The 14,404-nt window shown below is 35.6% G+C and overlaps 2 protein-coding genes and 1 long non-coding RNA gene across 3 annotated transcripts; 2 read left to right on the forward strand and 1 right to left on the reverse strand.

The window, feature by feature from the left end:
• The first annotated feature begins 790 nt into the window (after window positions 1-790).
• On the forward strand, window positions 791-1,832 carry LOC133712383 (uncharacterized). The gene is made up of 2 exons (XR_009847348.1): window positions 791-1,470; window positions 1,503-1,832. It is a non-coding gene; the product is annotated as an uncharacterized LOC133712383 (long non-coding RNA).
• Window positions 1,833-5,494: 3,662 nt separating this feature from the next.
• LOC133713148 (uncharacterized) lies at window positions 5,495-11,169 on the forward strand. The gene is made up of 3 exons (XM_062139264.1): window positions 5,495-6,056; window positions 6,495-6,569; window positions 10,861-11,169. The coding sequence occupies exons 1-3, from the start codon at window positions 5,577-5,579 to the stop codon at window positions 10,951-10,953; spliced, it is 648 nt and encodes a 215-aa protein (XP_061995248.1). The 5' UTR covers window positions 5,495-5,576; the 3' UTR covers window positions 10,954-11,169.
• Window positions 11,170-11,593: 424 nt separating this feature from the next.
• On the reverse strand, window positions 11,594-14,375 carry LOC133709269 (28 kDa ribonucleoprotein, chloroplastic). The gene is made up of 4 exons (XM_062134945.1): window positions 13,699-14,375; window positions 12,572-12,673; window positions 12,098-12,370; window positions 11,594-11,818 (listed from the first exon to the last, which is right to left on the reverse strand). Exons 1-4 carry the CDS (start codon window positions 14,194-14,196, stop codon window positions 11,765-11,767), a joined length of 927 nt encoding a protein of 308 aa, XP_061990929.1. The 5' UTR covers window positions 14,197-14,375; the 3' UTR covers window positions 11,594-11,764.
• Window positions 14,376-14,404: the final 29 nt, after the last annotated feature.

Raw genomic sequence — 14,404 nt, forward strand, 5'->3', positions numbered from 1 at the left:
TACTCCCAGCGTAGGCTAGGATCAATATGTCGCCTCAGAAACATTAAGGCATTTGCTTTCACCTTATAATTAGACGGTTCATCGTCTTTGGGGTCGGTAATGGTGGCAGTGTAGTATTTTGCTACAAAAGCAGTTTCTTCATCGGAAACCCAACGGTGGTACTCAAGTCCTTCTAAGTCCAAAATGTCAAATTCGGGTCGAGTTGGATCAACCATCTACATAAACAAGAGGGAAGATATAAATTACGCAGTCATAAAGACATCCACGTAAATTATTTTCCAAAAATATGAATTAGAGTTTAAGACCAAGATTCGTAATGGTCACATTTTTTCGATGCCATGTGAAAATAATTTATCACGTAATTATGTGTTTATAATGCGCATGAATTTTCATTATCATGGCAAAACGGAATTTATATATTGCATTCTAAAAATAACCATAGCACATTTAATAATAAATAAAACATGGCATATATAAAACTAAATTACATGGCATGCTCAAATTTCACAAATATACAACAAAATATATGCTACACATAATATATCATGCGTAAAAATATAAACAATAGCATAATGTAAAACATGCTTAAACATAATTATATAAAACATAAATAACAAGACATGCTTAAAAAAAATCAATATTATCTAATTAAACATGCTCAAAAGTTCATGATAAAAACATAAACAATAAAATATAAAGCATGCTCAAGAAAATTCTAATTATAAATAATTAAATATAGCATAGTATGAAATTAAATCAATTAAAGAGAACATACTTGGTTTCGAAAAAATAAAACAATCCTAGCGCACGCGCGTGTTGATGCAGGCGTGCGTAGCGATGTTTTTGGGCTTGAGAAGAACTGGGTTGCTTCCTCTTGCAGGGGCCACAAAACCTTGTTTTTTTTTCCTCTATAGGCCGCAGGCCTGCTTTTTTTTTTTTGTCTGTTCTGGGCCGCAGAGGCCTGCTTTTTTATTTTGGGCCGGGTCTTTACTTTGGCCCGGGTCACGTTTTTTTTCTCTTGTTTTTTTTTTTTTTTTTTTTTTTGTTGGGCCGGGTAAACCCATCTTTTTCTTCCTTCTTTTCTCTTTTCTTCTTTTTCTTTTCGCTCTGTTTTTTTTCCGCGTCCTCTTTCCTCTCCTTCTTCTTTCTCCGCCTGTTCTTCTTTTCTGGTTTTCTGGGTTACAGAAATTGCAGATTGGCTAGCTGGCGAAAGATGAGGCCGGCTGTGGGGCTTCGTGGCCGGGAAGGATGAGGCCGGCTGTGGGATGGAGTGGGAAGACCGCCGGATCGAGATGGAGGCCGGTCTGGACGGGACTGTGTTGCGCAGCTCGCGGCCTGGTGAGCTGGGATCGGTCGGCGGCTGGGATTGGGCAGCAGCTAGGCGGGATCGGTGTGGGATCTGCGCAGCGCTGGGTTGCTTGGCTCGGTGTGGGATCTGCTCAGGCGGGTTGTGAGGCCGGAGAGGCAGAGGTGAGGCCGGGTGCTAGGCCGGAGAGGCAGAGGTGAGGGGCTGCGCTGGGCAGGGCTGACCGGCGAGGTGAGGCCGGTGAGGTAGACGGGGAATTTTTTTTTTTTGGTTGTTGGTGGCGGCAGAAAAAGAAGAAAATATTTTTTTTTTTAGGGTTTTTTGTTCGACAGAAAGAAATTAGAAAATTGGGATTTTTTTTCTTGGCTATTGACTCTGAGCGTGCTGATAACGTGTAAAAGTAAAATGCAATTGAAATTGGTCTACTCATTTCATTTCATAGTCCCTTTATATAGGGATAGAATTACAACGGAAATATCGATTACATTAATAATACTAAATGCTGATTGATCCGTAATTGTGCTAATTGATGGTAATCACTGATTTCTTGATTCCCTCTCCGTCAGTTGCTTTGACGAAGGCACACAATATGTTTTTCCTTTAACATATATATATATAATTGAAATTTCCAACACTTAATTTGGAAGAGGAAGATGCATGAAAATGAATTAAGGTGAAATGGACGAGAGCCACTTGAGGAAGACTGGCTTTGTTTGTATATATATATATATATATATATATATATATAGTTGATCGATTGACAGAGTCACCATTAAGAGGTTCAAGATGAATGTTCAGCATTCAACGACCAATTCCTTAATCTGGAAGAGGAAGATGAAGACTGGCTTTGTTTGTACGTACGTACATTTTGTTTTACGTTCTAAATAAGTACAATAAAGTAGAATTAAGCTCCAGAAATCATGCATGACTATCCAAATTCCAACTGTCCTGTTTATTTTAGAGTACTTGAAATGAAAGCTTCAAGACGCAGTCCAAGACAGATAGACAAGACAACCTAAGGCCATCTCTAACAAGGAGGGCTACATGTGACCTTAAGCCCTTTTTGCTAAAAAATGGGCTCCAACAAAGGAAAGTCCAAGGGGTTAAAGGTGGAGAGGGCTGAATTTAGCCTTATGGCTAGCCCTTTTAGCTCTCAGTGGGACCCACGGCAAATCAACCCAATCAAGGTCCTTGTGATCCAATGCATGAATCCAATGGCTCATAATAATCAATTCTTTGTGATGCCAAGCATGAATCCAATGACTCATAATTAAGGATTATAATTATACACATGCATGAGCAACTAGCCGTTGACTTTTTTTTTTTTTTAAAAATATATGTATGTATTCCTAAATACCTCATCCAAATATACACCTTAAAAATTAATTTTTTCCGCATAAGTTAATTTTAGTCTAAATTAAAATATTATTAAAATAGAATAAAATCATAAAAATTACAAAACATAATATAAAATTATAAAATACTTGAAAGGGCTAAAATTTAGCTCTGTCTTACTGGAGATGGTTCACTTATTCATGAATAAAGAATAATATTTATGGGGGCTAAATTATAGCTCTGGCCCCAATATAGCTCTCTCTTACTAGAGATAGCCTAACTAAAAGTTAAATAAGCTCTTCCACGGCTACTTGCATCAAGCCTGTCAAGGTACCCAAAAGCCAACTGATCATCTCCTCGCGCTCTAGAAGTCGTCCTGATTAATTCGTAGAATATATATAAGCTTCTCAAAGATAATTCTTAATTAATAATATAACAAAAGTTATTGATCGACCACAACTTGATTTGGAGGAGAATTTGCTGGGGAAAAGTTCGTTAGGTGCTACGATAGTGGACTCGATCTCCCTTTCACTTCAATGTGAAAAAGATACTATTTGGCGTGGCCTTTGATGTCTAAGTAATTTAACCTTATATCATATTGGTGCGGGCCATTATTCTGTGTGCTGGAATTATGCAGAATAGATTTTGATCCAATGGCTTGAACAGTGGGTGCTGAAGGTAATGGGACTATTGCAAGTAGCGTGACTGGTTTGATGCACTACACACAAAAGAGGGGAATTTATGACCATTGAAGTGTATAGTTGATCGATTGACAGAGTCACCATTAAGAGGTTCAAGATGAATGTTCAGCTAGCATAATACATTAACGATGAAGTCCATGATAGGGAAAGGCCGAAATCGATAGAGATATTTCCATATACGTATACTACCCAAATTAGTTGAGAATAGTGGTGGATATCTTTTACAACGGAAAAGCTAGGTATATATATCCTAAAAGGATTCAGACATTCAGTATAGCTAGTATTTATGTACACACGGGAAGTTCAACCTTAATTACCCACATTTCCAGTAGAGATCGGAGAATCGATATCACAAGCTCCATTAAAGTTCAACCTTACCCAATGCACTGGTGGAGGTTGCCGTACTCCCCATCAGTACTCGCCCCTTTAGTCCGGCCCCTTCTTTTGTGCTCTTTCTTTTCCAACACCATAAAGGCGTAAACTCCACTACAGGCAAAAAAAAAAAACCCAATTTACTATAGTTCAGGCTGGCTTTCAGTGACAAGTTAGAGCAGTGGCGGACCTAAGATTTTAAATTTGTGGGGGTGAGATTTTTGGTTAATATGTGTTGCATCCAATGCGTACAATGAAATTTCGAAAGAACATATAATTAATGTATAAAAGCTATAACTATGTGCTGAATTTCATTTTAAATGGGGGCTACCCTTGATTTTTATTAAATTTTTCATATCATATATGGTAAGTATGTTAATTATACTCAAGCTTGCAAAATTTTGAGTGACGGCAGCAGCCCCCATTGGGCATGTGCTAGGTCCGCCAGTGAGTTAGAGACGACCAATTCCTTAATTTAGAAGAGGAAGAGGAAGACGAAGAGAGCCACTTGAGGAAGACGAAGACGAGCTTTGTTCGTATAGATGAGTTTTAGAAGAGGAAGACGACTAGAGCCACTTGAGGAAGACGAAGACGAAGAGAGCCACTTGAGGAAGACGAAGACGAGCTTTGTTCGTATATATGAGTTTTATAAGAGGAAGACGACTAGAGCCACTTGAGGAAGACGAAGACGAGCTTTGTTCGTATATATGAGTTTTATAAGAGGAAGACGACTACAGCCACTTGAGGAAGACGAAGACGAGCTTTGTTCGTATATATGAGTTTTATAAGACGAAGACGAAGACGAGCAGAGCCACTTGAGGAAGACGAAGACGAGCTTTGTTTGTATATATATATACAGATCGATTGACAAAGTCACCAGATCAAGAAGGTCATATTATATTATTAACCATGCATGGATTCCAGATAGGGATAGGATTGGGTAGTTTCATTAATTAATTTATCAGTATTAACTAAGCAAATAATTCTTAAGATTAAATTTTCAAAATATCTGAAAATTACCCTTCTTTTTAAACTTTGAAAATTTATAACTTTTTTTTTAATCAGGAGTGAGGTAGCAACTAGCAAGCCACCTCGGTTACGTTAGTGAGTAAGTAACACACCCACCCAGTCAGTATACGAACCGAGGTCCACGAGAGTATCTTAGCAAAGCCAGACTAATCTTCCGCCTTAGGCGCACGAATCCGAAGTCCCCTCAAACCTACTGGCCACAAACTGGTGAAACTTGAGACTCGAACTTTAGACATGGGGGTTCCATACTAGGCAGCTCGACCAATCTTACCATAATAGGTGTAATTTTAACCTATAAATGATAGAACAATTAAAATAAGGTACATTGAAATAAAAAAGAAAAAACAAGATCGGTGGAGTGCTTCACCTCCTACAATTCTTTAACTGCAAAATAAGTTTCAAGTTGAAAAGTAGTTATCTAAGCCGAGAAAAAAAAAAAAAGTTTGGTCTAGAGACATAGTCTCCCCTTCGTAAGTGGGAGGTTGTGAGTTCGACTCACGAAATGTTATTTACCTGATAAAAAAAAACTGTAAATACAAAAAATATAATCAATTGATCCGCCCCCTAAATAAAATAAAGAATTAGGAACTTAATTTACGAGTGTGTTAGGAGACTAATTAGTCATAACTCATAACTCATTCTCAAAAAAAAAAAAAAAAAAATTAGTCATAACTCAGAAGTCATAACTTATTAATCAATGATTTGTTGTAACTTGCAAGAAAAAATATTATATGTTTTCTTTTGGTTGTAAACCTCTACAGCTATTATTAATAGACGAAACACAGAGAGATTTTCCATACATCTGCAAACCAAGTCAGTTTAAGTTTGAGAGAATGGGAGACATCAAAGAAATCCGTGATGCTGCTTTAGCTTATTACCATAATTTGTCTGAAAAGCAAAAGCATGAGGTGTATACCTTTTTTCAAGAAATAGATACAGATGGTGATGGAACAATAACCATGGAGGAGTTCGAGCAGCTGTTTGAGGGTAGTTACGGCGACCATGTCAACCGTACCTTCCAGGACCTAGACAAAAATGGAGATGGCAGTTTGGATTTTGAGGAATCTGTCACTCTTTACTACTCTCTTATGACTCAGAAGATTATTGGTTGCGATGGATGCAAAACCCCTTTTCTAAAGGGACTGTATTTCACTTGCGTGGAGTGCTTCGAGCATAACCAAACTACAACTTTTGATCTTTGCACCTCCTGCTACCGCAGCCGTAACTACGTTCACGAACACTGCAACTTTTTAGACAACTACGCCTTACTGCGTATCAAGGCTGCTTATAACAATTCTGGATCGACAAACCAGGTGATTTATTAATTGAACTCTTACTGATTAGAAGTCTAATGTCAAATTTAGATTCGATTTTATATTGGCAAAATACATGTAAATGATTTACTCGCTTTGATTAGTTAAGTTAGAATTGTTATCAAATTAACGGGACGGGTGGTGAGGCAGACTCTTTATATTCGAGTCTCAGGGTAGGATTTGCTCCCTAAATTGTATGCCTCTTATGAACTATTATCGTCTTATTCCTTATTTAATTTAGATAAAAATAAAAAAATAAAAATTTTGAAATGAAAAATAAAAGAATTGTTATCAAACAATTTTAAGTTATTGCCCTTATTTGTTCAAAACTTCAAACTAAAAAAGAAAATTGTCTCCAAGTTTAATACTAACGTTAACACTTTCACTTTTCTGGTTATTTTTACTATTAATTCAGATGAATCTTTTTTCTCTGTGCAGCCAACAAGCTCGGCAAAGTCGATTGATGGATATGATCTTGAGAACTATGAAGTTCCTCGATCGAGATCTAAAAAAGTAAGCTTGTTCTCTCATTGTTTATTTCTACCTTTTTTTTTTTTTAATTTTATAATCAATAACGAATTTCATTAGATAACTTCAATATTGCATTGTTAACTACTAGGATATATAAATGATATCTTTAAACGGCAACAACAATAATGAAGCTAAGAACATCTTTACCTAACTCTCTATTTTAGCTCCGTACCTATTTTGAAGAGCATGTTTAGCTTTTTATGAGCATCTCAATGCTAGCAACTTTTTAGTCAAATTTTAACCAAAGTAGCTAAAGAGTTATTTTGGCTAGCCACTTTAAAAATATATTTGCATCACCTTCTCCATATTTTAGCTAGATTCAAATTTACATTATTTATTGAATGAAGAAAAAATAGTTTAAATGTATTAATAAATTACATAGAATGACTTAAAATGAATGTTTTAAATTAACAAAAATAATAGAGAACCTCATCTCGCTTTCTATATTTAAGAGTGAGATAGCTAAAAGTTAATATGGAGAGCCACTTAGAAGTCTGGTGCAGTTGCTGAAATTGATAAAAAGCTAAATATGCTCTCCAAAATAACTATGAAGCCAAGATAGAGAGTCTACTAAAGATGTTCTATCTATTTTAGCAGCTGCACCAGACTCCTAAGTGACTCTCCATTATAATTTTTAGCTATCTCGCTCCTAAATATAGAGAGCGAGATGAGGCTCTCTATAATTTAAAACATTCATTTTGAGTTATTTTATGTAATTTATAAATGCATTTAAATTATTTAATCTTCATTGAAAAAATAATATTAATTCAAAACTAGTTAAAATAGAGAGAATTGATGCAGACGTATTTTAGAAGTAGCTAGCGAAAATAACTTTTTAGCTACTTTAGCTAAAATTTGATCAAATTATAGCTCATTGCTAATTAAAGATGCTCTAACATGGCAAACTATAGCTCATGAAAGCCACACCAACAATCATCAAACCCAAATCACCAAAATTAAGCTTAAACCTAGAGATCCCACACAACCCAAAGTCCCAAACCAACAATGATGCAGAACGGATGGCAGCCCAGTTCGAAGAGCAGCTTGATCGTGCAAAAGGAGGAAAACAAAAAGTTACTAGTAGCCACGCCAAAGCTCGGTGTCCGATTGGAACGTGCCATGGCTTTCCGGAAAGGGAATCGCGCTAGGAACAAAATTCGTCGCTATGCCACGACGTGTGGGCTTTTTCGGGCTTTCGGGGTCGTTTAGGGCCTCAAAACTGCGTTTTTCTAATTTCCATAGTTTTGGTTTTCTAGTTTATTTTGGATTGTTTTCGTTTTTACCCATGGGCTTTAGGGTTTCATTGTTAGTCGCCCTAGGGCTTCTTTCTTATATATAAGCAGCCTTAAGCGGCTGCAGAAGCTATCTTTTATCTTATTATCAATCAAATATAGAATTTTCTCTTTTATCTCTGGTGGACTCCAGAACCCTTTGTTTAGGTTTATCGCTTGTAAACCTAGTTTATCATTCCGACTGCGTCAAACAAATACCCTAAAAGAACCTATAAACATAAAACATAATTATCGCCATGCGCAACGTCGACATAGGGACCACAACATTAACCGAGAAGCAACTGCAAAACATGGGCCAGATATGAAAACGATTAGTACCTATACAGTTATATAAAAGGGTCAATGAGAAAATTACATTGTAGTAAACTAGTGCATGATATAAAACGCTATGAAATGATTGCGGACCGTTGTTTTGAAATTCACCTCTAATAGTGGGATTTTTTTTCTTAAGTGAAAAATATTATTTTTAGAGAAAATTAGAAAAAAAAAACCCAAAAAATGAAGCCCTTTTTAAGAAAAACCCAACCATATGTTTTCTTTTAATTTACACCCATTCACATTTTGAACCTTCCTTATAGGTTTTAAGTCTATAATTAAGTTTTTTCACGTTTTTTTTAGTTTGACTATTTTACCCTTCTGGTTGAATAAGGAAAATATGCATCAAATATAGCTGTTGATTTTTTTTTATGAATTTAAATATGGCATCAGTTATAAACACATATTAGAATTTTATACATTCAATTTATTTTCCCTTATTTAAAGACGGTTAATTGCCTTAATTATTGTATATCTTCATTTCTGATTTGATCTATATATTTGCCCTTTTTTAGTAGATATGTTTGTGTTGATATTCCTATTATTAGATATCTCAACGTGATTAATCGCCTTAATTATTGTATGTAACTGATGCCATATTTTAGAAGATATGTTTGTGTAGATATTCCTTATTTAAAATATTAATTGCCTTAATTATTGTATATCTCTTCCTTTCAGATTTGATCTATATATTTGCTATTTTTTAGTAGATGTGCTTATGTAGATATTCCTATTAGATTTCGTAGATTTCTCAACGTGATTAAACATCCTTTTGTGGAGATAACATCCTTTTGTGGAGATATTCCTATCATTAGATATGTCAACGTGATTAAACATCCTATCCTCCAGCTTGTGTATTATCAGATTCTATTATATAAATATTTCTCTTTATCGACATGATTAAACATCCTCTCATTATGGTATGTTATTTTCCTTATCCGTTCTTATAGGTATAGTTATACAATCATTCCATATTCATTAATTTTCTAAAATGGTCGAGTTAATGTAATTAGCCCATGTAAAATGTACTTGATGTAGATTGATTGCTTTAAGATTTTTTTTTCACCCCTACATTTTTCTCCACATAGGTGCCTGATTCTATGGGGTGGTCAAGGACCACATAATAGTTATGTGTAACTGTAGAGTTTGCTTAATATATAATTATCCCTTAATTTTGGCGCATTGAATAATTTTGAATGTGCAAGAGTTTTTGCACTATAATTTAGCAAACTCATTATTATCATTCATTGTTTTACAATTGAAAATGAACTTTACAATATTAAGAAATTTATTTCTAATATCAAGGTAATTTAAATACACATTCTTTTTGAAGGAATAAGCCTAAAAATTTATTGAAATAGGGACAACGAGTACAACCGTAAATGACGTTCATCCAGTATTGAAATAAACAATTTTAAATTTGTTTTTACAATTGAAATATAAACTTTACATTTTCGAACCTATATAAAGACCATTATAACACTTCATCCGTCATCTCGACTAGCACTTTGCAATGTAGTCTTCAAAAATCTCCCAACTACTAGTGCCCTGCATGTTGTGATTCCTTATACAATTGCAAATTACCTTCATAGATCTATTTCAAAGGTAAAACTCTATTAGGATTTACATACATATATCCAAAATATATTATCTAAATTATAGGTATATTAATTGTCAATGTACTATAGGTTATGGAATAAACAACCTACGATATAGAGTCACACAAATAATTTAAAACTACAAAAACAAACATCTAAATCATAGGTATTACATATTAAAGCAATCTAAGTATCAGGTAATTAGAAATAACGATTCTGTTTTGAAGGAATGAAACTAAGTTTTGTACCAGATTCATAAATTGAAATTTCTAATTACTAAAAATCCATCCAATTCAAGCTTTACACAAAATCAAGGGATTAACAAAGATATTATACTAAATAAATCTGATGAATAGGTAATTTGAATTACGAATATGATATATGTACCTATTTGAAAGAAAGTCTCTAACCCATAAGAAATTGATGAAATAAATCTCATGAATAGGTCGTTTGAAATCATATGCAACTTTGTGAAAGGTCTCCACCCAAAGAAAAAATGACGAATGAATTCCTTAGCTTCTATATATAGGAAGAAACATACCAAAAATTCATCACTGTATCATAATAATGAGATTAATGTAAACACCTAAAATTAAGTACTGATTAAAACCTAAAGTGAAGGTAATAACAACAATAACGTCAATCAAACTCCATAATCTTTAGGAGTGATTGCGGCAATGTTGTAATTGCAGTTTTCATGAATGAGATTTCACTTGATCAAAAAAAAACAAAACTCCATAATCTTTGCTAGATGATTTTGATTATTAATCCTATTTAATAGGTGAATGGGGAATTTGATAGTGACAGCTTTAGTAATTCTTAACAACATTGAGTTTTAATATTTATCCTATTTAATAGGTTTTTTTTATTTTGAATAAACCTAATTAATTGGTTTTGGTGTATATTAAAACACTCTTATGGATGTGTATTCTAAAAGGGGTGTGTGAATTTGGGTGTAGAATCAAATTCTCCTTATTTTTATTGTCATGTTTGAAGAATGTAATTTTTCAATTTGTCCATCTCTGACTGATTATTGTTTTAATATCTTGTTGGTAAATCTCACTTCAGGTAGCAGCTCTGAAAGCCTTCACTACCGGTGTTGAAATCGGAAATGCTGTGGGAAATATTGCTGTTGCCACTGGTTCATGCATCATTATGTGATTAATTGCAATTGCATGAATGCTTGGATCAATGTCTGGTGTTGGCATACTTGGTGTTGGTAGCTAGCCTGCTTTAGTGCGACCAAGTCTCTGTTTATGGTCCTGCATGTTGTTTGTAATAATGTTGTTAAAAATGTTTAGTCCGGTAAGACATCATTGAAATGCAAACAGTGTTTGAACTTTAGAATCTTAATATTTTGGTACCTCCAATTTTATATTATTATGATTATTATTATTATTATTTTATGCTGGCAAGAAAATAATATGTTAAGACCAAAGATTACACATTATGTCACACTACTTTAGAGGCATGGCAATTGTTTACACCAGCTATTAATTAATTTCAACTATTTTCTAACACAACCAGTACAGAAAGTGCAGACTTTGAAACTCACAATTAAAAAATAACATACCAAAAAAGGAATGCTAAAAGAGAGAGGGGGAGAGAGGCTGGCTCTATATTTAGAAGACTGCTAGAGTTGCTCTAAGACAATGATAAATGGGATACAATTAGTTATTCAATTTTTTGGTACAAAGTGTCAAAGATTCTAAAGTTCACAAATAGAATCATTGACACATAAATGCAAAAACTCTATAGTATTGAACAGCTGATCAATTAAGGAACGAAACTACCATCGCCATTGGGAAAAATAGAGGAATTTCCACTTTGAAGATGGGGGAATGGAAAATGAGTTACAAGACAACTAATAAAGATATGAAAGGAGAGTTCCCCGCTTATGTGATTGGATAATATGATCTCAGTTGACATGCATCTTCAAATTAACCCTTTTACAAAATTTACACTACAGATATTATGAACGCTTTCCTTCTGCCAAGCTTACACGCATTGCTCTTCCCTCTAGTTCCTGAGAAGCCAAGAAAACAAGACAAGGAATAATCAGTTGACTACCCGAAACTGGGTTCATTAGTCGAGGCAATATTCTCTTGCGAGATAGTTTGGTACAATAAAATGCTTATGTTGGACTGTGAATGTAGAGTGCACATTCAGACAAGAATTAATGGTCCAAATTCACAGTCCGATAACATAAGCACATTACGTTTGCCAGAGACAATCTCGAAGTACATCATTTGCGAATTTATAGATGGGTTGAACTAATCAGGCAGATGGGACTAGGAAACAATACCACTCCATCTAGAGATTGTAAGGCAGTTTCCATCTCTGCTTTTGTTGAGAAGCATACGAATCCATAGCCACGGGACCTTCCTGTCTCCCCATCATATAGAACCCTGGCTCCGACCACATTTCCATATTCTTGGAAAGCTTTTGTCAAACTCTCAGATGTGGCTGACCAGGACAAATTCCCAACAAAAAGTTTGTACTCAGTTTCTGGATATAGAGGTTCTTTCGCTCTAGGTTTGTCCGAAAAGTTAACCCTCAATGTTCGGCCACTGTACTCCTGAAAATTGGAATCAATAATGCTTTTTAGCAATAAGGTTTGAGTAATGCTATATGTATGACAACCACGTCTCAATCTAGCTCAAACACATGGGTCCATGTCAGAGTAAATCATGCCCAGTGGATCCCTTGTTGTGAGACTAAGATATGATAGGTAATGTGGTATAGAATAGAATATAGATAGTTCTTTTAAGAGTCTTACCCGTCCATCAAGATTTTCAATTACAGCATTGCAATCTTCAACACTGCTCATCGTCACAAATGCAAATCCTCTGCTTCTTCCGGTGTCCCTATGATAGAGAACCTATATATGATCATCAATTGTATTCATTAGTAACTCTTAAGGAAATAGAGAAAAGAGGTGCACTCAATAGCATCATTAGCAAACAGCAGGAATGAAATTCTCAGCAGAAGCTAGAAAATAAAAATTGTACATACTGATAAATTTGAACTACCAACTATTCAGATAATCGTGAACATAATGGATTTCAACATGCTTACACTAAACAACCTTTGAATTACTCATATGTTACATAAACCATGAGTTGGACAGAAATTATCTTCGATACTCTTGCTTTATTTGTAGGTCTTATACAAAATATTGTGGGTTCAGTATTTGATGGCTTAAGGCTATTTATCACCTAACTGAACTTGTCTCCGGATTCTTTCAGATTTCAATAATATGCAGTTAGCTTTATGTTATGTGTTCCATGACTCCTCTTCAGTTGATTAGGTTGCTCAACTAAATTATTGCAATCTAAATGTATATCACCCCATTACCACAGAGAGCACTAAAACCAATCTCATGACTTCACCTATAACTTTTGATCTCTACTTACTTTGATCACCCTGTTTTACAACACTGGCAGGGCCAAATTGATAACACAAGTGTACAAGGCCAGGCTTCAAATCCAAAACCAATTGGTTCAATTTGACAATGTTGGAATAACCCGCTTTGATACCATGATAAAGTAATCTGGGCTTCACAACTAAAACCAATTAACAATGGATGGAGTTGCCCAAATCCTTATAAACTCATTTGCTGATCCCCATTTTTCCATTTGGGATTTATACACAACAAGGATTACAGTGAGTTAAGATTAAGAAAGCTTCTATCTCCTTGTCGCCTGTCGGAGTGTTAACTTGGACCATACATTCAACCAGAACTCCGCTAGCTACTTAATCAAAATCCAAATTAACAATCTGAGAACATAATCTGTCACGTATTATTTCCCTAATGTACTAATAACAAGTACGTAACAACATACCAACGGCCTATTATAAACAAATATTTCAAGAAAAACAGTTAGATACTTGACAATTACTGACCTCAATGAGTTCTGGACTTGCATAGTCCTGAATTATCCCAGCAAGCTGTGCGCTGTCAACACTGTAAGGAAGGTTCCCAAAGTAAAGCTTCGTGTTCACACTAAGCTCATCAGTCGAAACTTCACCTCCAACCTCACCAGCCTCACTCGAAACTTCATCGGCCGCCGCTTCAGCTGTCGGCGCCACTACTTCCTCTTCGGCTTGCTTCTCTTCTTCCTCCTCAGCCGCCACAACAGCTTCTTCAACCTCCTCCGTCACAGCCACGTCCACAGAAGCGCACGATATTCTCAGCACGCGCCTAGAAAGCAGTGGCTGATCTATAACACATGAATGAGCAGATAGCGACGACGACGATGATAGCATGCGGGCAGGTGTTGTGATTCTGAGGTGAAGATCATGGTGAGGGGCTAAGTGCACGTGATTGGAGCGCATGCATTTGAGGGTGTGGATGGAAGGAGAGAAAGACGAGCTCATGGCTGCGGCTGCGGTGGCAGCCATGGTGGTGCTGAGTGGTGAATGTGAGTGAGGTAGATAAGGCCAATGTGGTTTACTACAGTTGTGATCGATGAAGTCCTGGATGTCAGGAAAGAGAGAAGGGAGGTATGGGTGCGTGGGATAGTGTTAAGCTATCGAAGCTGATGTGGGCAAATTATGGCCAGGGAGAGTGTGTAAGAGATATGTGTGGGAGGATAAGATAAGTGAAACG

Source organism: Rosa rugosa, chromosome 5 (assembly GCF_958449725.1).
Source record: "Rosa rugosa chromosome 5, drRosRugo1.1, whole genome shotgun sequence".
NCBI lineage: Eukaryota > Viridiplantae > Streptophyta > Magnoliopsida > Rosales > Rosaceae > Rosa > Rosa rugosa.